At 40.1% G+C, this 22907-nt stretch overlaps 1 protein-coding gene and 1 long non-coding RNA gene across 3 annotated transcripts in view; one reads left to right on the plus strand and one right to left on the minus strand.

The window, feature by feature from the left end:
- Positions 1–17743, minus strand: part of AQP9 (aquaporin 9) — a 42376-nt gene extending 24633 nt beyond the window's left edge. The window contains exon 1 of one of the 2 annotated variants that reach the window (XM_001500349.5): positions 17254–17743. In XM_001500349.5, the coding sequence (XP_001500399.1) occupies positions 17254–17364 (111 nt within the window). In that variant the 5' untranslated portion in view covers positions 17365–17743. The remainder of the gene's footprint in view (positions 1–17253) is intronic. The other variant, XM_023616714.2, reaches the window with a different exon arrangement.
- On the plus strand, positions 5096–13730 carry LOC138917751 (uncharacterized). Its single transcript, XR_011426198.1, has 3 exons — positions 5096–5233; positions 12275–12354; positions 13621–13730. It is a non-coding gene; the product is annotated as an uncharacterized lncRNA (long non-coding RNA).
- Positions 17744–22907: the final 5164 nt, after the last annotated feature.

Genomic DNA, 22907 nt, shown 5'->3' on the forward strand with positions numbered 1-22907 from the left:
CTGGTCTTTGTGTCAGGACAAGTGGGCTTTCCTGGTGACAACAAATGCGGTCACTCTGGTTCATAAAAATACCCAATACTTGTGCTTTTTCACCAAAGCTTCCATGACCTAGAGAAAAATCCTTTTCAGCCCCATTTCCCTTCTTTTCTCAGAGGTCAACGAGATATGTAGGTGATTAAGTACAGCTTTTTCAATTTATGCAAAACCTATTTTATTGATTTCTATGTGCCTGATTTCTAGCTCCCCTTGCATTGACAACTTCCACTAGATGACCAACTACTCACCACGGGAAAACCAGACCTGAAGGCCCAGTTAACCCCTTTCCTCTCTTGTTCTTTCTTGCTATCTCCTTTCCTCATGGTGTCTCCCAAGCTTGTGGTCATCAGCAGAAGGCACACTCATTCCCCTAATGCTGATCAAACGTGCCTTGTACTGCGAGGGAGTGGGCTGAGATAATGGTGGGGCAGGCGTTTTCCACACTGATGAACCACACCCACGAGCCACATAGATTTCTTGTGACAATGGCCATCATTTGGGGGGCTTATTAGAACTCATATCTAATCTCATCACCAAGACCCTAGAAGCCAAACAATTCTCTCACCCCTGCCTGCCTCCTTAGTGCCTTTTGTTGAATCATAGCCAAAGAAGAAACCCCAGTGGCCATTCTAAAATGCCCCAATACCTCCAGAGCAGACTGGCTAGTTTCTGTTGTTGTTCTTTTAAAAACTTTTATAGGAAGCTAATATCCTCCTTTAATCCAGGAGTGCCAGTTTCGGGCATGTTTGCTATGTGCCACGTGGGCAGCAACAATGCGACCCAAGACTATGAGTCATGTATGACTGTTTATCTTGTACATTGCAGGTTGTCTTGGAAATAGGTAAGGAATGTATTTTAAATGAAAAACATCCTCCAGTAAACAACTTGTCATTAAATGATGCAGATGTTCATAAAACAGAAAGCAAGATTAAAAGAGTATATCTATGGCAACATTTGTGTTTTAAATAAATGGATTTGTTTTATATATACGTGTGTCAGTGTGTGTGTATGGCTGGGTGTATCAGATATGTAGACACACAGACACACAGATATATATATATGTTATAAATACTCTCATTTAGTCCTCATAATAACCTGAGGGGAAGGAAAACTCTGTTGTTTTCATCGAAAGAAACCTTGGGACAAAGAAATTAAGTAACTTGCCTGAGGACAGACAGCTGGTGAAAAAGCTCTTCGTGAACCCAAAACTAGTTTGTGTCTACAGTTTGTGCTCCTTCACTTACACTCAACTGCACTGGGCCAAGTAAGCAGTTTGTTCAGATTTGTGCTTTAGAAGTCTTTCAAAAGGTCAAAATTATAGGAAACTAAGATCCCCAAGTCTACAAGTACCTCTAACTGGGATTTGGCGTTTGTTCAGCCATTCCTTCCTCCCTTCATTCATTCCTCCATGTATATGTACATTTGAAAGTTCTAAGCGCCTAGTGGTAGCAGGAGTACAAAGAGTCAGACCCAGGTCCTCTGAGAGCTCATGGACAGTGGAAGAGGTAGGATGGCAGAGAACTAGTAAGAACAGCAAGAAAAGTAGAGGCGAAGTGATGAACTGTCATTTAATGTTAGAAGCTTGATATTAACGAATGGCTTAAGCATCTATGCCTAGGAAGAGGCTGCAGGGAGATATGGTTTTGTAATTCAGTCTTACTCACTAAATGATGGCTATTTGGACATTCGTCTTCCCAAATTCTTGAATCACTTGATTAATACTCAAAATTATTGCACCAGCTGACATAATACTACTAAATCTGAGATATATTAATATATGCACGTAAGTGTATGACAGTGCACTAATGCCTAATGAGGAACTCAAGATGATATGAGATCAAGATTTCTTTTCTGATATTTCCTGAAATAAAAAAGGTTTTCATGCTATTGCCTCAACCAATGTTACCAGTTGGTAGGATGGGAAGAGAAAGGAGCCACAACCCTACATGCAGGCATTAGATCTCCAGTAGCCAGGCCTCCTGTAAACAGATGATACTGAACAGAAGGCTTAGACCCTCACAATCTCTCCATTTGCCCTTTTCTGGTGAGAAAATGTTGTCTTTGTAGAATGTGGTTAAGGACCCCTTCAGAGCAGAGTCACGGTCTGGTAGTACACCCCTGAAGACAACCTGTGAGTGAGACTGACCCAAAGATGTTTTGTTTGACTCACACCATGATTTTTTTTTTAACTTTAGAAAATGTTTCCAGTATCTAAAAATGGAAAAATTACACATAGAACTCTGGATTTCTGACCATTCTTGAAAAACTGGAAAATCTGATGAAGTCTTAACCTATTCCTGCTCAGCCACAGTGGAGAGGGTCTAGGTGGCAGATGTCCCTAAAACAGGGCATACACTGTCCACTTCCTTCCTAACCCCACCTTGTCAACTTCACTTAGGTGTTACCTGCCCAGTCTCGATAAGCTTTGGGATTATTCTCTCCCCTCTGAAGAGAAACCCATTTGGCTTTTGGTGCCAGTGACGTCCCGGCCCCACAGATACCATGGTGATAACATACCTGGGCTGAGATGCAGCACAGCCTCCCAGTTCCTGGAGGCGGGATCTGTGGCTACCTCCAAATGAAGGACCGGCTATGGGCAAAACTTTATCTAAGGTGGTGGAGATAGGGAGACCAAAAAACACATTCCCCATTCTTGAGAAGGGAGTCACTTTGGGGCTTGCTGGAGATTCCCCTCCTCCTGTAAACATTTTGCTTTTTGTAACTGGAGTGGAAGGAGAACAAATACCAATCTGTCAGTACAGCATTCTCTGCAAAACTTGGCCCTCCAGGCTGGGCTGTGTGTATGTTACCCTAAGTCCCACATCCTACTCCACCTGTCTACATACACCTATTTAGTTTATGTGACTATAACCATTGGAACATGTAATAGTAATAGTAACAACAACAATAACAGCTAATATTTATTGAGTGCTTTTTATGAGCTAAGTACTTTCCACACATTAGCCCATTAATCTGCACAATGACCCTACAAGTTGGGTGCTCTTACTGTCTCCATTTTACAAATCAGGAAATGAAGCTTAGAGAGGTTAAGAGGTCAAGAGAATTTCTCACATTCACATGAGTAGTAAGTGGTGGAGCCCAGGTTTGTGCATAATTTTGACCACTGGATGGGTGAACGAGCAAATGTTTCTAGCATGTCCACTGCGGGCCCGGCACTCTCACATACATTACTTCCATTATTCCTCTCAACACTTAATCTCCATTTAAAAAGCGGAAGACTGGACAACTTGAAAAAATTCATATCTCTAATTAAGTGGCAGAATCTGAATGTGGAGCCAGGTTTTGTGATTCCCAGCTCTGTGTTTCTCCTCTGACAACTGCTGCTGTCTCAGTAGGTCTACTTGTTCCCTTTACTAGGACAGAATGCATATTTATGCACGGCTTTCTGGTCAGTTAGTTTTCCAATTGAAAATAAAACTTTCTCAATCATGACAAAAATAGTCATCAAGAACCAAGACTGAAAACTGGACATTCTGGTTAAAAATATTCAGTGACATGCCGCCTGAGGGACAATCAGGATGAGATCAGTCACCCCTCAAGAACCAGCTGTACTCAAAAAGAGATGATATTAGGGCAGGCTCATAAAAAGAGAGGAATCTGAGATTTGAGAACCAGGTGAATGGGCAAATGGCCAACCAAGAGAGTACCAAGACCCAACTCAGACTTCAGAAGTGAACGGTGATTTTTGTTGTTGGTTAGTGAGATACCAGTGGTGTAGCCTTCAGCATCACAAAACACGCAGCCACCACAGTATGACAACTGACAGATGGGTGGTATGGTTCCCTGGTTGGGAAAGGAACCCAGGCCATGGTGGTGAGAGCACCAAGTCTTAACCACTAGACCACTAAGGCTGGCTGTTAGAAAAGTGTTTACACTCCATTATTTTTGCTAGGTTGAAGAAAAACAATGCTCTCCTTTTCTGATCTACACCAGGCATTCACATCCCTTAACTCATCCCAAATAATGCTAGATTGGACAAGAACTTGATCATGATCCTAGGGCCAGAATAAGAAATGAAATAATTTATTTATTAAGATGTGCATATTTATATTAATGATGAGGATTTTTAGGCTGCTTAATTTAAAACGGTTTATGATGAGGATTTTAGGCTGGTTATTTTTAAAACTGCAGATGAGAAGCAGGCTCCAAGGGCTGGAATTTTGCTTGCCCTTTGGAGAGACATTTGCATTTGTGAAGGAAGCGGGGATGACCTTGTAGGGACCTGAAATTGGCCACCCCAGGATATGTCTCTTTGGCATCAGGATTGTTTGGGGCTGATTGCTTTTGATAAACTGGAACAGGGAAGGAGGCTCTGGGGAATGGAACTTGCCCTTCTTGGGACACATTTACATTTGTAAGGTAAATCTATCTGTAAAAGGTGCCTCCCTCTCTGTACTAGGAAGAAGAAGAGAGATGACCTTATCCCTAGAAACTCTTAATGGGGAAGGCAAGAACTTAAGTTGGTTGCTGTCTGGCAATCTCATGTAACCGATTTAGGGTGGTGGCTTCTGACCTTTACTTAATCTCATTTGATTCTTGTCTAAAAGTCATGGGATCACCCAACGACCAGATCCCACCTGCACTGATACCATTTTAACTTTTTTTCATGTTCTTTCCTTTGTTTTGTAAAGAAATGACTCACATACCCATGCCTTATAAAATTAGCCCTAACCCTCAACTCAGAGCAGCAGCAGGAGCTCTGACTGCCCGTGGGCCCTGTCCCCACGCACCAGCTCTGCCTGCCCATGGGTCCTGTCCCCATGCCAGCGTGGGCAGCAGAAGCAGCGGCAGCAGAAGCTCTGACTGCCCGTGGGTCCTGTCCCCATGCTACACTATTCTCTAAATAAAAGAGCACTACTGCCAGATCTTGAGAGTCCAAGAAATCTTTCTTTCGACTCCTCGGCTCACCGACCCCGCATCATTAAGATAACCACGGGTCTGAGTGTGCTAGGTGTGGATGGGGAGTTGCTGAGGACAGTTCTCTCTTTATTCAGAGCGGCCCAACAATGTCAAGTATACCTTGGGTCACTCTCAACCTGAAAGATCCCTGAAGATGGAGATGTTCTGGGAGCTGATTTTGTCTTAGATTCATTCCAGGGCCTGCGGTTCCCAAAGAATGTTCCATAGATCATCAGTTCCATAAGATGCTGCTCAAAAAAACGGGATTTGTGGTCAAGTAAGTCTGGGGACAGCTGTATATTCTAGTCTTGTCTTAGAGATTTATAGTGAACAGTAAAGGCTCTGATAATTCCTGAAGTTGAGAAAACTACTTAACTTGATTTAAACCAGTGTCTCCCAATCATATTTGGAAAGGACAACATGTTTTCTTTCACTTAATTCTTCCATTTAATTTGTATTTGCATTTCATGGAGCTAGTGTTCTTCAGAATATATTTTGAACCACTCTGTAAGACACTTGGAAGAGACAAATTCCATCAAGTGAACTCTTTGGCAGGAGAGGGAGGTGAAGAAAATATACATGAACCTACAAATTTTTTTAATTACAAAAAATGTACCATAAAGTATAAGGAAATCATCTCTCTCCCACCGTGGATTTCATATTTTATTCTCCACAGGTAACTAATATCAATACTTTCCGGTATATTTTGTCAAAAATATGTGGGGTGTGTATGTTTATGCAAATGGGAGCATCTTATACATACCATCTTCAGCCTGCTTTTTCAATTTAACAGCTTAGAGAGTCTTCGCATATGAGCATGTAAAGATTGGCTTCATTGTCTTTAATAGCTACGTAAGAGTCCATTGCATGGATACACCCCAATCTCTTTAACCACTCACCTATTGAGAGCAGTGCAGGGTTTTTGGGAGACTTCCTCCTAAGAAAGTCTAAACTTCCAAACAGAGACTAAGTCATGTGGGCTGATTCTAGGCTGAGAGGGACTAAGCCCTGAGGTCCTTTTTGGTCTTGACTGGCTATCCCAGGCCTGTGTCTTAGCATGATTGGCCAACCTGTCAAGATGGAGAAGGGGGCATGGTCCGTTTTGCTGGCATATTTCCTCTGAAAACATTTGCAATCCTACCTCAGACATGAAATAAGGTGCTCATCAGATGTGGAGAGCAGCCTTCACTGCTGGGCTGTTTAGCATTTTGATCAGTTCTATTGGTTATCTCACTTTTATGAGGCTTCCCTTCCCCACAGTCCTTCACTTTATGCCCTATCTTCATCACAAGGCTGATGAGTAAAGAAGAGCCAACTTCTGCCCTCATTCCTCTGTTCCCCTTTCTTGTCAATTAATGAGAACATGTTGCAATGGACTTTGTCACTGAAAAAAACTAACCAAACCCACTTCTGGGAAGTAGAAAACAAAAAACTTCCCCTTTGAAAATCAATGACAATAGCGAGTTTTCTGGGTCCAAATTAAAATTCAGGGATCAAAAGCACAGTTCTCTTGAGCAGAATCCGGTTTGGCTTCAGGAATCTGCAGCCCTAGATCAGTCACTCAGAACAGACTCCCCAGGTTCTTTGGAACTCTGAAATTTCCCAGGCCAGTCTGGCCCTTCATGTTCACTGCTGCTAAGGGGAACCTGCAGGAAAGTCCTCCTTCAGCTGATACTGACTCAGGGTCTAAGGACTGGAAGAGAACCAGCCTGATTTGGAGAAAGCGTAGGATTTCCTAGTCCTTCATGGTTACACATCCCACGTGGGAGAAACGGAGCAGAGAGCTGTTCTTCTGGGAGAGCGCTCTTCAACCTGGCACCCACACTCATCAATCTAACCTCTTCAGTTTTTCACTTCACAATAACCCTTTCTGGTTGGTAATATACCTGGGCAACCTAGCAGAAGCAAATGCAAACAGGTTTTGGAAGAATAGCTCCACAGTTCAGGCCATATGGAATTCTCACACTGAACAATAAATGTTCCTGAAGAGTTTATGACACAAATTTACAAAATACTAAACGAAATGACCCTCTGTGGATGACAATCAGTGGATAAAATAAGCAAGAAGATTAGCTCCCTCAAGACTTGAGATGACAGAATAATCGTATATATTAGACCTTAGTGGGTTAAAGAGATAAAAGAAATAAGCACATAAGAAGAGAAAAGAAAAGCAATTAAGAAAAAGAACCTAATAGAACTTCTAGAAATGAAAGCATATTAATGAAACTAAAGACTTAATGAATGTGTTAAACAGAAGACTAGATACAACTAAATAGGGAATTAGTGGATTGGAAGGTAGATTTGAGACAACTACACAAAACTCGGCATGGAGAAATTAAGAGAGAAATACAAAGAGACATAATGAAATGTTGAGACATAATGAAAAAAGTGAGAAGGTCAAGCAAATACACAAATATAATAGGAGTTCTAAAAGGAGAAAATAGAGAGAGACTGGGGGAGAGGCAAGGTGATAAAGCTGAGAATTTTCCAGAATTGTTGAAAATTATGAATCTTTAAATTAAAGATAAACAATGAATCCTGAGCACTACAAATAAAATAAGTTCACCCCTAGTCACAATATAGTGAAATTTCAGGGGGGGAAAAAGGGCAATTCTTAACCAGAGAAATGCAGAGAACCAGAGAAACGCAGATTATGAAAGACAAAAATTAGACCAACAACAGACTTGTCAACAGCAACAATAGAGATGTTGAGGTGGCACCCACAAAATGCCAAGCAAAAACAATCATCAATCTAAAATTTATCAGCTAATTTATCATTGAACCTTGAGAGTGAAATAAAGACAGATTCGGGCAAACAGAGACTGAGGAAATTTATCCCTCACATCCTTTTTCTGAAAAATGTCCTAAAGAACGTACTACACAAAGAGTGCACCGAAAGAAAGCAGTGGATATATGCAGTCATGAGTAGCAAACAGACTGGTAAGTAACAGTAAATTTAAATAACTCCTCAATATTAAAAACACCTATAATAATAATAAAGGTAGAATTTAACTATTACACAATAAAGACATGTAAGATGGAGTGGCTGATCACAATTAGGATTTTAAAAAATTTCGTATTGTTCAGAAGGAAAGATGTTGATTTACTTTAAACTTTATAACTCAGGAATACATTTTTTTTAAAAGTATAAGGGTAAATACTCAAGGAATGGGAAGAGCAATAAATAAAGAAATAAAGAAAGCTGATCAATTTAATGGGAGGATATGAGAAAGGTCAAACCAGAAACTACAGAAGGGAAAACAAGGAAATTGCATTAAAAATTAAAAACAGGACATCATCCCGGGTACAATAGAGATTTTAAAAGCCATAAGCAAATACTATGAAAAGTCCTTTCAAAATTATTGCTTGCCCTGTATTAACTTGAAACTATTAACCATTTTGAAAAACTACATTTGAAAACACACATGAAGTACAGTTTCCTAGAAAAAAAAATAAATTGCCAAGATGGAACTTAGAAGAGAAAATCTAAACTAGACTTACAACTTTTACAGAAATCTTCTCTCGCACACACCTCTCTCTCTCCACACCCTTTTCACTGCACATACTAAGTAATCTCTAAGAAACAGACAATCCTCATTTTATACAAAGTGTTCCAGAAAATATAAAAAGAAGGAAAGAACTGCAATTCATTTCACGAGGCTAACATGAATTGATAATAATACGACAAGGACAACGTAATAAAAAGAAATTATAGTCCAAATTCTTATTAAAACATTGCAAACTAAATGCTGTATGATTAGGTGGGAAATTAGTCTCAGGAATGTAAGGATGATTTAAGGCCCAAAATATTTATCAGTGTAATTTTCTTCATCAATAGATAAAAGAGAAACCCATATGTTTCTCTCAATCGATGTAGAAAAGGTACTTTTTAAAAATTCAACAATAATTCCTAGTGAAAGTTTTAGTAAATGAGGAGTAGACAAAATTACTCAAATTAAGAGTGTCTACCAAAAACCTACAGGAATTGTCACATTTAATGGTAAAACATTGGAAGCAGATTTTTTAAAGTGAGGAATAAAACAAGAATCCCCCCAATTATAGCTTCTAATGATGTTGTGCAAGAGGTTTTAATCATGATAATAAGACAAAAAGAAGAAACTAAATGTTTAAGTTCTAGAAAGAAACAAAAGAAAATAAAAGCTCTCATAGTCTCAGGAAAAAAATAATCATCTGTGTCAGCACATCCAATAGAAGATTTTGCAATGAAGGAAAAGTTCTAGATCTGTGCTGCCCAGTATGGTAGCCAATAATCATATATGGTTCTTGAGCACCTGAAATGGGACTAGGAAGACTGAGGAACTAAAGTTTTTATTTAATTTAACTTTAATTTTAATTTAAGTAGCCGTATATGGCTTGTGGCTATCAGATTTGACAGCCCTGATCTACACAAAATATCCAAGATAATCTATAAACTAACTTGAATTAATAAATGAATTACCAAGTTGCTGAATACAAGGTCAACATGCAAAAATCAATATTGTTCCTAAACCCTAGTAATAACCAATCAGAAAATATAATTTTTAAAACGTACCCTCCCCAATAGTAACAGTAACCTAAGGTACCTAGAAATACATCAAACAAAAGATACATATGACTAATACCAGGTAAATTATAAAACTTTAAAAAGAAATATAAAATCAGACCTGTAAATGAATAGCTATTCACAGCTAAGATTCAGTATTTTAAAGATGTCATTTCTATCCAGAATAACATACAAACTCAATGCAATTCCAGTCAAAATCTCTACAGGGTATTTATGGAACTCAATAAACTGATCCTAAAATTCATGTGGAAGAATAAAACCCTAAAAATAGCCAAGACAATATTGAAAAAATAATAAGGAAGGATAATGCCAGACAAAAATTATTTAGAAAGTGATTCTAACAAAAATACGTGACATTGGTGAGGGTTTGGAAAGAGAGATCAACGGAACTGAATAAAGTCTAGATGTCAGCCATATACACATATATGAACTAGTATATGACAGAGACGTCATCGCAGTCAGTAGAGATAGGATAGACTGGTCAAAAATGGTACAGGGACAATTGGCTAGTTTTCCAGATATAGATAAAGAGACACCTACTCTATGTGGCACACCGAAATTAATTCTAATGACTTAAAGACCTAAATATGAAAAGCAAAATATTAAACTGTATAAGAAAACACAAAATATCTCTAACGTCTGGATTTTAAGTAAATACCAAAATCCCTTAACCAATAAGAAAAAGTAAAAAAAAAAAAACAACAACAAAACACAAAATGTGCAGAGGATAACAACAGACAATTTACAACAGGAAATCTAAAGTTTTGGTAAACATGAAAAGATGATCAACTGCACTAGGAATTCATTAAAACTACTAGTGAAATTCTATTTCCTATGTGTCAAATGGACAAAAATATAAAGTTGGATAATATCAAGGGTCAGTGAGTATGCGGAAAATGGGAACTCATATGTTGCCGCTGGAAGTACAAATTTGAAACCACTGTGGAGAGCAATTCTCCAATACACATAAAGTTGAAGATGCACATGCCCTCGGGCCACCAAACCCACTTCTAAGTATATACTCAAGAGAAACTCTGGAACACGTGTGCAAGGAGACGTGTACAAAGATGTTCAGTGCAGCAGTGTGGGTAATTGTGACAAATCGCAAACAACATAACAGTTCCTGTGGGGATGGACATCCAAACCCGCCATACCACACAACAATTCAAATGAATTACCTACATCTCCATGTCCCCAAATAGATAAATTGCAAAAAGTGTCTTCAGGGAAAAATCTCAAATTGTAGAAGGTATACAAGCTATGAAGCCATATATGTAAATTTTTTAAACAAACAAAACAGTGACATATATGGCTATAGGCAGCAGTGGTAAAAGCTCAAAAGCATACGTGAGAATGATAACTTCAGCAAGGGGAAGAGACACCAGAGATTTGATTTCAATCCTGGCTCCACCAAACACTTGCCTGTGGGCAAGTTGCTTAACTGTACTAACCCTTAATTTCCTCATCTGTAAAATAAGAACAATTCCCTCATCTCATGAGATTTTCAAGGATTAATGAGAGGCTGGGTATAGGGTATTCTCAGTAAATGTTACCCTCCTTCCCTGTCTTTTGTCCCCAGCACTGTGTCTGAAGGTAGAGAACTACAACTCTTTAAACTTCCTGCTTCAGGCCCCTTTACCACTTGCTGAAGATACAGGACAAGAATCCGCATGGAACTCTCCCTCTTTAGCTCTTCCACACGTTCATATTTGGAACCTTGGACTTTCTTACAGTGACCAAACACCCAAGTACAGAAGTGCAGATCCACTTGAGTGGATGTCCTGCTGAGTACAGGACATAAAAATCATGAGTAAATAACAAGAAACGAGTGGGATTGACAGCGGACATTCTCTCTGGTGTCCTGCTGTGGTTGAAAGAGCATTTGACAGAATTCTGTGAGCATGTGGGTCTCTGTTGTCTCATCTGAGAGACATAGGGACAGGACAACAGAGACCACTTCATTCCAAAGCCAGTGCATCGGGGCCTAAGGATGGCAGATCCTTCCACGCCTCTGGCCGACAAGCCATCCATGGCCGGAATCAGCCAGGACACTGCTCACAGCAGAGGCTTCTGGCCCATCATCTGTTGGCAAACTGACAGATCTAGTGCTCTGCGACCGTTGTCCTGAACATCCCAGACTTGGAGTAGGGCATGGCATTGCAAAGCAAGAAGCTAGAACCAAGCAGAGAAGAAACAGATAGAGGGCTGGGGACTGCTGAGCCAGAAAGCAAGAGAGAGGAGTTATGGGGTCTCTTAAGGCCCACTTCCCTGTAGGTCCTTTGCTCTGAGCCACAGGGTAGTCTTAAGGAGAATCTAGAAAATAGAACCACCAGTGGAAAAACGCATTGTAATGCACGGTCAATATGCTGTACCCCCTCACAACCCCAGTGTTACAAGAGGCTTGGATGTGTTTGTAGGGGGAAAAGAGGTCGAAAACTCTGCTAATAGATCATCTATAAAATTTCCCTGCCATCATCATGTCTGTTCTATATAATCAACTTTTGACATCTCTAATATCTAACGTGTTTTAGGCTATAAAATTAGTAAAGTTCTCTTGGGCTTTCACATAAAAGTAGTTAGTGCTCATCAAATAATGGTATGTTAGGAATGACTGGAGTCAAGATATCAAGCCCAGGTCTTGCATGCATGGGCTGGGTGATCTTGGGTGAACCTGTTAATTATGTTACATCTGTTTTCTCATCTGGCGAAATGGAGTTGATCACCTTTCTCTGTCACCCTCTCTCTCTCTCCCAGAAAAGATATAAAGACAAACAGGAATCTACATGAGGAAACACCCTATGTCTCTTGGAGGAAAAGCACACTGGAACCCGAGGGTGAGTGAGGACATAGGTTGGGCAACTGAGCTCCTGATAATTCAGAGGACATGTGATTGTACCAGCCTGTGTCTCAGCTTCCCCATCAATATGAAGGGCCAACTACATCCATCCCACCCTTATTTCAGAACTGTCCTCCCAGTTCCTGGGAATTGTAAGTAATGTAGTAGACCAAAATTGTCCTGAATCATGCCCTGCAAAGCAGGCTTATTTTAAGAACTTTCCTATTTCACTCTAATTGCTGACCATGTATTCTTTTGTTTCAAAGCTCTCTAATATGGAATAGACCTACTCCAAGATCTGAACACACTTTGTAATAATAACTTTAAAGTCCTAGGATTTCAATAGTCAGCACATCTGAGAATGGAATGGAATCCACACACGATGGAATGATGAATGCGGTGACTCTGACAAAGGGGACAGTTTAGTCATGAAGTCATGGAGGGAAGCCAGAGCAGACAGGAAACAGTGTGGGGTCTGAAGTTTCTCATGTAGCATCAGTCACACTTCCTCCCTGCCTCCTGCATGGCCCACTCTCCCATGCCCTCCATGGCCTGTGTCCCAGGCCTCTACCCTTTCCATTTCCCTTCGGGGCACAGATCAAGGGTATTACTTTTTTTTTTTTTTAAAGGCTTATTTTTTTTTTTTTTAAGATTTTATTTTTTTCCTTTTTCTCCCCAAAGCCCCCAGGTACATAGTTGCATATTCTTAGTTGTGGGTCCTTCTACTTGTGGCATGTGGGACGCTGCCTCAGCGTGGTTTGATGAGCAGTGCCATGTCCGCGCCCAGGATTCGAACTGATGAAACACTGGGCCGCCTGCAGCGGAGCGCGCGAACTTAACCACTCGGCCACAGGGCCAGCCCCTCAAGGGTATTACTTTTAAAAGAAGTGCTTACATTTTTTCATTCTTAGAGATGTCAAAAGGTAGATCTCTAATGGGCAAGCTTGATAGGATGAGAAAAGAATTTAGGGTCCTCCCCATTACATAAGTAGATGCTACCCACTCATGAGTGCAGCCCCAGAAGGATGCTCTTCTACTGCAGGAGGAAATATGGCTGCTTGCTGGCCTGTTCACCTCAGCATCTTCAATAGGATGAGCTCTGTCTCAAAGAATCCTGAAATGTTTGAAGAGAGAAGAGGGTACACAGAATAGTAGGGAGTGAACATGGCTACTATGAGCACTGACTAGAGATCCCAGGAAGTTTAACCCAAAGAGGAGATTCTAATTCAACTCACGTTAACAGGTCCCATTTATGTATGTGCAGAGGTCCATGGCAGATGCTGGGGGAAGGTGTCTGCAAGATGCCCAGAAGAGACAAAGCAGTTGTTTTCAGATACTATAAGGACTTTCAAGCAGAGGAGGAGAAGGAGCAGGTAAGGGGAAAGGGAGCTAGCATTTAATGAGCAACGTTCCCTATGTCAGGAACTTGACGTGAAGCGTGTATTTAACGTGCATTGAACTCCCCAGATGACAGGCCCCTGTGGAGGGGGCTGAGCAGTCCTCTGTTCTCTATCATCACCTTAAACCTGTCCACCCACATTGAGCAGTATTTCCTGCTTCAGAGAAAGTAAAGACATTGACTTTAGGGCACAAATAGTGGTCTGGTCTCATCAGGTGCCCGCCAGTTAAACTCACATGGCCGCAAGCAAAGGGGAGCTAAGGCATGGCTCCAATCTACGGAAATGTTGAAGCAGAGGGAGTCTGATTTCCTATCTATCAAGGACATTGACCAAGGGATTCCAGCAATGGGTGGGAAGTGGAGGCTCTAGAATTAGAAAGAATCCCAGTTCTCTGCTTTCCTTGTTTTGGCTTGCTGCTTCATTGCTTTGGGCCCTCATTTCTCCAACTGTTTTTGGGTGATAATAAAGCCACCCTAATGCAGCTATACTTACGGCTTAAACAAATGGACGTAAAGAAGCTAACATATGATAGGTACTTAATACATGCTCCCTCCCTTGGCAGCTCAGGGTTCCGAGACCTCTTCCCTGTAATAGAGAAGATGCATTGCAAACCTTCCTGACACTAGCAAAGGTGAAAAGGCCTATCTATCCCCCGTCTAAATGCCAAATTAGAGCCAGCTCTTTGTCACGTGACTTAACTATTGCTGTTTTTAGTTGTAGTTTAGGAAGTATTTTTCATGGACCTTCTTTTCCCTTAATGCTAGCAGTAAGCCTGATCAGTCATTTAAACCAGGGTGTGAATGAGTTTGACCTACTTCCCCTAAGAGCTGTTTTTGAGAGAAGGGGAAAAAAATGGCACCAGATTCCCAAGGTCTGGGGGAAAACCAACTTCAAAAATCTGAAGGACTGATGGGTCCTAATATCCTCCACTATCTTTTTTTTTTTTTTTTTGAGGAAGATTAGCCCTGAGCTAACTGCTGCCAATCCCCCTCTTTTTCCTCTGCTGTCTTTCTAATGCTCCCTTTCCTCGTGCCTTATCAACATGCAAAGCATTTTACAGGAGAAAGCAAGGCAAAATGGACATTTTTTAATAAAGCAGAAACAATTACTTTGGATAACCTTTGAGCAAAACCATGTCGATTTATTGGCTTAAAAATGATTGTGTTTGTGCAGAAATTTCTTGTTTACACATCTCCAGAAACCTGAGCAAACTTGCAGATTATAATTACGATTACAGATTTCATCAGGGTTCACTTTAGAAAGATAAACATACAGTGTAGATAGAAATCAAACCTTCCAGGAAATGATTGGCTTTAGCCAGAAGATGAGGTCTGATTTTTCAAATTACAATATTAGGATATTACTTCTTTAGCTCCCACCTTGAATTCTAGGGGAAGACATGCTGCTAGCTGCAAGAGGAGAACAGTGAATGGCTGAAAACGACTTTCACTTACTCATCCCAGATGGGATGGGATTATGAAACAAGTTCTTGTGAAGAAATAAAGAGGGTTTTAACTTTTTCCGTTGCAAAATGGATTCACTTCCTCCTCTGCGTTTTCTGCAGAGCACTCAAAATTGTGACTGAATTTGCTTCACTTCTCCGGACCCTAAGTCAGAGGCTTCGTGGGCTGAAGTCAGTCTGTGGTGACAGCCACTCTCTTCTTTGGGACCAGATAGTCAAATAATAGAAATCCAAGGATTTGTGTGGGCGATTTTTCAGTAAGCAGTGATTGGAATCAGAAGAATCATGGGTTTTCATTTTCTTTAGAGTTCCCCCTACCTAAGTCACACCGGTGAGGACAGTCAAGGAGTGCGGAAAATTGTCCATAACATTTTGAAAACACTGGAATGAATCAGGTAAAAAGAGGCTCTCAGAGACCAGAAAAGTTATGACTCTCACTCATTTTACACTAGTTCAATTTTTCGAGTTCATATTCATTTCTCAATCTTGGCTTATCCTCCTAAATTAATATGTGTCTACCCAAAGCAAAGGATTTTCTTTTTATTGAGGTACTATTGACATTTAACATTATATTAGTTTCAGGTGTACAACCTAATGATTTGATATTTGTATATACTGTGAAATGAGCACCAAAGTAAGTCTAGTTAACATCCAAACATACATAGTTACAAAATTTTCTTTTCTTGTGATGAGAGCTTTTAAGATCTACTTTCTTAGCAACTTTTAAATATGCATTACAGGATTATTACTTGTAGTCACCATGCCCTATATTACCAAAGAACTTCTTAATGTACAAAGTTTATGGACAATTCTCTATAAGCTTAACAAAAATGAAATTATTTATACCTAGAGCAGGGAATCTTTGAGCAGTTTTTTGTTTGTTTGTTTTTTTAAAAGCAAGCTAAAATCAGTAGTTGCTACACATGGGAACAACTGAACATTTAACTTTCTGTACACAAATAGTCTTGCTCCAACTAACAATTCAAGATCCAGAGAATGCTGGAAATGCAGCCAGATGAAAGCCTACAGCCCACGCCACTTTAGTAATCTTCCCAGTCTTTTATTTATTTTAAAATTTATTTTATTATTTTTTGAGGAAGATTAGCCCTGAGCTAACAGCTGCCGCCAATCCTCCTCTTTCTACTGAGGAAGACTGGTCCTGAGCTAACATCCATGCCCATCTTCCTCTATTTTATATGTGGGATGCCCACCACAGCATGGCTTGATAAGCGGTGCGTAGGTCCCTGTCCAGGATCCGAACCAGCGAACCCCAGGCTGCAAAGCAGAGCGCAGGAACTTAACCACTACACCACCGGGCTGGCCCCTCTGATCTTTTATTAATAGCTGCACAAATCTCTGGACAAAACCTCGAGAGGTTCTTAGAATCAATCCTGCCTTTATATATAGAAGTTTCTCGAAATTGTCTAATTAAAGATCTTTAGAAATTATCTTGAATTAAATAGGGGGAAAAATGACACAAAACCAAAGCTAGACTACCGCACAGTCCACTATTTCTACCTAGTGCAATTTCTAGCTTACTAGAAGTCAAGTGGTCCGACAACACAGTGTCTGCAAAGCAACTGTAATAATGAGCTGTTTCTTGTTATGCATATTTATTGACTTTCAATACTTATTTCAAGTGACTGAGTCACCTCGGTGTTTGTGGGAAACAAGCAGGGTATAAACCAATTAATCAATGAGGAAAATTGTAACCAATTAATCAATGAGAAAAATTTCTAACAGCTGACTCTAATCACAAAGCCCTCTCAGAGTCTGAGTAAATCTCTGAAACGAAGAAAGTACTTCACCCCCCCGCCCTTCTACCCCAACCACTCTTGTGGATAAAGACATGAGAAATGGAAGCCTAATATTGTGGCCACTAAGTAGCCAAACAGCCTGGAAGTAACTTGGGGTTTCTTGGAAGAGATGAATCTAATGATGAACTTAAAGAAAACAAACCAAAACTCCCCGCCCCCAGCTAGGTAGACAGGGAGGCATTATTGGGTCGGAACTCAGGAAATTAGGAAATACTTACAATCATTATAAACGTGCCCAAGAACTCGGAGAGTGTTTCTTTAGCTAAGCTGCTCTTCAAAACCAGTCTCTGCTTGAAGCTTTTCGCATTTTGTCCCTTCTCAGGCTGCATCTTGGGGCTTCTTCAAGGACCACTCTTTCCACCAATACCTGCTTCCTCTGGTCCCTACTTCACTCGCAAATGAAGATGGAAGTTTTGACAACTGCACAGAGGTTCCTGGAGATGTCTGGTGAGATTCTCTGTGCAGATGCAATTAGAGCCTGTGACTTAATCCTCTTCTGGTGAAATTGTCATTCCCTGTTCACTGCTGTTTATTTGAATTATCGAGTGAGAACCTGAAATCCCCAAAACGATCCTTTTTGTGCCCGGTGGATTAATCATTACCTTTATTCTCAAGGTATTTTTTCTCTGTTGGGTTTTTTTTTCAAGCGATGAGAAAAGAAATGCTGTGCTGGTTGTGTTGCCAAACCACGGGGATGGGCACGAGTCCAGAAGAGATTTACATGTTACACAATTCAAGCTTCTGATTTTTTTTTTTCCCCTATTCGGAAGTGGGTGGTTGGGGTGTAGTTTGGAATTGTCAAACCAGGTATATATACATCGAGCGTAAACATTCTTTTCTGAAGGAGCTTTTCATGCAAATTGGAAAACATGAAGAAAAGATAGATGCGCTGTTCTGCAAGATTCATCACTCTTGTTTTCTTCCAGTATCATTTCAGTGATTTGATGACACCTTCCTGAGGGTGGTAAGAACCACTGTGTCCGTTCCTGAGATGGGGAAATTAACATACAGAGAGACCATTGCAAGTTTCACATTGGAAGTCTGTAGAACAGCGTGGGATCTCCTTCTTGTTTACTGAAGCTGGGCTTCATCTACTGAGGAAAATTTGGGATCCAAGAATCAGAAAGATGGAGAAGGCAACTTGACTTTCTTCTGAAAAAGGATTCCAGTTTGAAAGCCAAGTTACTTCTCTTCGTTTACCATAAACTATTTAGGCAAAACAAACAATAGCAGCTTGACAGTTTATACTTCTTGGAGATCCTTGAGCGAGAAAGAGATCAATCTGAGTATATGCCACTCTAATTAAACAAGAAAGGAGATAAATACACCTAAACAAGGCTCCTAGTTATATCATTGAAGACGAAGTAACATCCTCTCTGGCAACAAATTGTGTTCAGGACTAGCTTCTTATCACATCAAATAATCAAGCCTTGTTTTTCAAAACTGGTTTGTCTAAGAAATAGAATCCAGCAGTTGTTTTGGAATACCTCTGCAGGAAGCGGGCAATCATTTCTAGGTGAGGAGGCAGGCAGGAGGGGAGGGAGGAGAGGTCTGGAGAAAACAGCTGTTGAGAGTCCAAGGGTAGGAGGAGATATGTAATCTGTAGGTGAAACACAGACTTTGAGCCTAAAGAAGTTATAACTTGCTTGAGGACACACTGTTGCAGAGCCAGGACAAGAATGCAGCATTTTGCCTTAACTCCTGGTTAAGTTATCGTGAACACCATTGTCTTGAAAGTTACTTATGACCACATGATTCCCAAGTCCCAGTGGATGGACCAGAGAAACAGGACTTTATCGCCGTGACTACAATAAATACCACACAAGGGTGTTCTTTGGGCTCTTCATTCACTCATCTGACAAATATTTATGGCATATTCATTATGTGCCAAGCACTGCACTTAGCAAAAGCACAGGGTGTTCTTGTCCTTCCCAGAGCTTAAACTCTCGTGAGGGAGATAGACACGAGTGAAATAATCATGCATACAAATACAAAATCACAACTGAGATGCATACCAAAAAGATGGGGGACATATTTCTATGAGTGAATATAACACGGGGATTTCACTTTGTCAGAGAGATCTTCAATGGCTTCTCCAAGGAAATCATGTCTGCTCTGAGGTCAGAAGGAAGGGTAGGGTTAACCACATAAAGTGGGGAAGGAGATGCATAGACAAATGCCTTGGGGGTGGGAGTGGAAAGAGTATGGTGCTTACCCAAGAATAAAAGAAGCCCAGTGTGACTGCCTCACAGAGAGAGTGAAGGAGCACAGTGCAAAATGATCCTGGTCCAACTGTACTGAACCTTGTAAATCATGTTTAGGGCTAAAAGCAATCATAAGTCACTGAGGTGGTTTAAGCAGGAACACGATGCCATCAGATTTGAGTTTTAAAAAGAAGAGAGCAGAGGCTGAGCTTTTGGTACTGACCGTTTCATGCTCTGGTAGAGGAGGAAATCTTTGTTATTTCTTTTATTCCACCTTCAGATGACAGTCACACTTTTCACCTCCATCACCATGAACAACTTATCATCAAACATAACTCACTTACACTCCCCAGCCAGCCACCGAACATTCAAAAGCATCCAGAGAAGGTAAGCAGGGAATAATATCTCTTCTCCATCCGGGAAAAGATCTTTTCAAAGCACCTTCATGCTAATATTCCAGTTGGTAGTATAAGGTGTCTTAGTTTCTTTCATTCATTCATCCAAAATAACCTTTTATTGAATATTTACCACATGTTAGACACAGCATTAAGCAGTGGGCCTTCAAACATGAGGAAGCCAGATCTCTAGTGTTAAAGAATTATATAGTCTAAGTGACAAAGACCTTCAAACGAATACATCATGTAATAAAATAGAGGTATATGCAAAGTATTGAGCCAAAATTCCAGCTATGACCACATGGACATCTGAGAGGTCACTGTACATTGCCAACATGTTGACTCATCCTGCCACCAACGGTTCTAAAATTGTGCTCCCCTTGATACAGTGCCTTGCTGAATCTCCAGAGCTAGCCTACCCAGCTCTATAGTTCCCCTTTACTGTGTCCCTCCCTGACCCTAACATTCTCTTCTTCTTTATCTGGTTTTGCCTCGAGTAACCATCTTTGCCTCCACTCATGGAATTCAGCAAGTCTGGTATTCCTAAGGGTAACCATCTCACACTGTGACCTCATTTCCCCAACCTCTTCTACTTTGGCCAACTTTATATCCACTCTAGTCAGAAGCCCCTTTGATGGCCCCTGTGGCGACTGTGTCACCATCTCCACTTTCAAAATCTTTTCCACCAAGACACATCTCCTTGACTAAAACTTCCAATTCTCGCATTTCATCCACTCTCTGACTTTCACAAATTTGCTTTGCAACCTCTTCATGAATTCCAGGTCCCCAACTCCTCCGCCTCCACCTAGTTCTTACCTCATGATTACCCAGATTAATGATGCACTTACCAGCCTCTTAGGTTCCATGGACCCATTGACTTTCTTCTATACTCATGTTGCCAAAGCCCAACTCTGGTACACCCAGGCATCTATTTTTCTCAAATACTCTCTTCCCAGGCCGTTGAATGATGCCTGAGAAAATCATACATGTATTGATTGATCCTATTTCAGATCATCGTGATCTAGCATCATCAGTGGCCCCATATCCTTAGTTAACCTTTTATTTCAAAAGTTCCAAGTTTCCAGAATTTAGTGCACATTAGGATCACCCACTTCCAGAGACTACGGTTTGGTAGATCTGGGGTGGAGCCTAGGAATCTCACAAGCATATCTGATAATTCAGATACCATGCCCTGTTTCGTTCTGTGCGGCAGCAATAGGCCTCTTCTGCACCCCTCCAGCTCCCAGTCCCAACCCTTCTACTCAGCTCATGATCTTTTTTCCCAATCCATTGGGAAGACACATGGGTTCATAGGCTGTAATACCTTTGTGCCTCTCCTCCTCAAAAAGTTGTCCTAACTTTATCCATGTTGTTTTCCTTTCCTTTCCTTCTTCTTTCTAAAGTTAGCCCTGATGCTGGTACACTGTTCCTGTCCCTCTGGGATCTTGGCTGATTAATGTTCTCCTCACCCTCTCAATCTCTTTCCCCCATTGGCTTCTTTCCCAGGACCTAAAAACAAGCTCAGGTCTTATCCATCCTGAAAAACATTCCTTCAGAGTTCCACCTCAAATTCCATTCTCTTAGTCAGTCCGGGCCACTGTAACAAGACCTAGAGACTGGGTGGCTTAAAAAACCAGCATTTATTTCTCACAATTCTCGAGGCTGGAAGTTTGAGATTAGGGTTCCAGTGTGGTCGGGTTTGGGTTCGGGACCACTTCTTGGCTTGTAGACAGCCACGTTCTTGCTGTATCCTCACATGACTGAGAGAGAGCTCTGGTCTTTTTATCCCCTTTTAAGGGCACCCATCTCATCATGGGGACTCCACCCCCACGCCTTCATTGAAAACCAATTTCGCCCCAAAGGCCCCGCCTCCAAACACCACCACACTGGGGATTAGGGCCTCAACATATGAATTTTGGGGGGACATAAACATTCAGTTCGTAGCAACCATTTCATCTGTCTCCTCCTTCTTCTTTCTTTTTCATTTGGGGAAGAAATAACCACTTTCTCTTGAGCATAAAATCATATTAAACTGAAAAAAGTAAAAATAATTCAGAGAATATAAATTAAAACATAAAAATCCCTCATAATCTCAGCAAACAGAGATAACCACTGTTAACAGATTGGACTATATCCCTCCAGAATTTTTTCTGGAGATCTATATCTACTGTGATCTAAAAGTAGGATTGTACTATATATACTAGAATAAAGTGTTTTATCCACTTAAAATATTCTGTTCATCTTTCTATGCCAATGTATAGCTCATCTTTTTAATGACTGCGTAATACTCCACTATACAAATGTGTCATAATTTAAAGCTCCTTTTGATAGAGAGTTGGTTGTTTCCAGTTTTCCCCCATTAAATGAACATCCTTATGTATATACTTGTCTATCTCTTAGCACAACTGTCAAAGAATATGCATATATAAAGTGTTTTAAAAGTACCTATTTCTCCCATTCTCTTCAATATTGGTAATGTAAATCCTTTCAATCTTTCCCCAATATAACAATTCAAAAATAATATTGTTTTAGCATGCATTTCTTTGGTTAGTGGTGAGATTGACCATCTTTCACATGTTAGGTATCTATATTTATTCTTTTATAAATTTTATATTTGTGTCCTCTACCCATTTTTATCAGTGGTGTTTAATTTTTTTATTTATTAATTTTTGCCACTCTTTACAATATAAGGCTATAAATTTGCTATCTGTTATATGTGACAAATCATTTTCCAGTTAGTCATTCATCTTTAACTTATAGCGTTGTTTGGCTACCATATAGAAGTTTAGAAAATGTATGTACTCAGGTCTACAAACCTTTTTCTGTATGGTTTCCAAAGTTGGTATTTATGCTAAGGAAGACCTGCTCTATCCCAAAGTTACAAAAATTTTAAACTTTGTCCTATATTTTGTTCCAGCATTTTCATGATTTTACTTAAATTTTTCTAGAATATAAGGTGTCACATAAGGTAGGACTCTAATATATTTCCCAAATATTTTGACAAGTTTCCCAATAATATTTGATTTTAAATTTCATCTTTCCTATATAAAAAATTTCTAGAAGTAAAATTATGATTTTAATTACTCTAGTCTTGCTATACTTTTTGATGTCTTTCCAGTAGAGTAGGTCCCTCATTATTATTTTCAAATATTTATTAGCTAGGTGAACTTTATGATCATTTTTTAAGTTCCATCTCCACCCAACTATAATTAATGAAAAAGCATTAACTTTATGAATAAAGTTATAATACTGAATTTTCTTACTCAAAAATAT

The sequence above is a fragment of the Equus caballus genome, chromosome 1 (assembly GCF_041296265.1).
Source record: "Equus caballus isolate H_3958 breed thoroughbred chromosome 1, TB-T2T, whole genome shotgun sequence".
Taxonomy (NCBI): domain Eukaryota; kingdom Metazoa; phylum Chordata; class Mammalia; order Perissodactyla; family Equidae; genus Equus; species Equus caballus.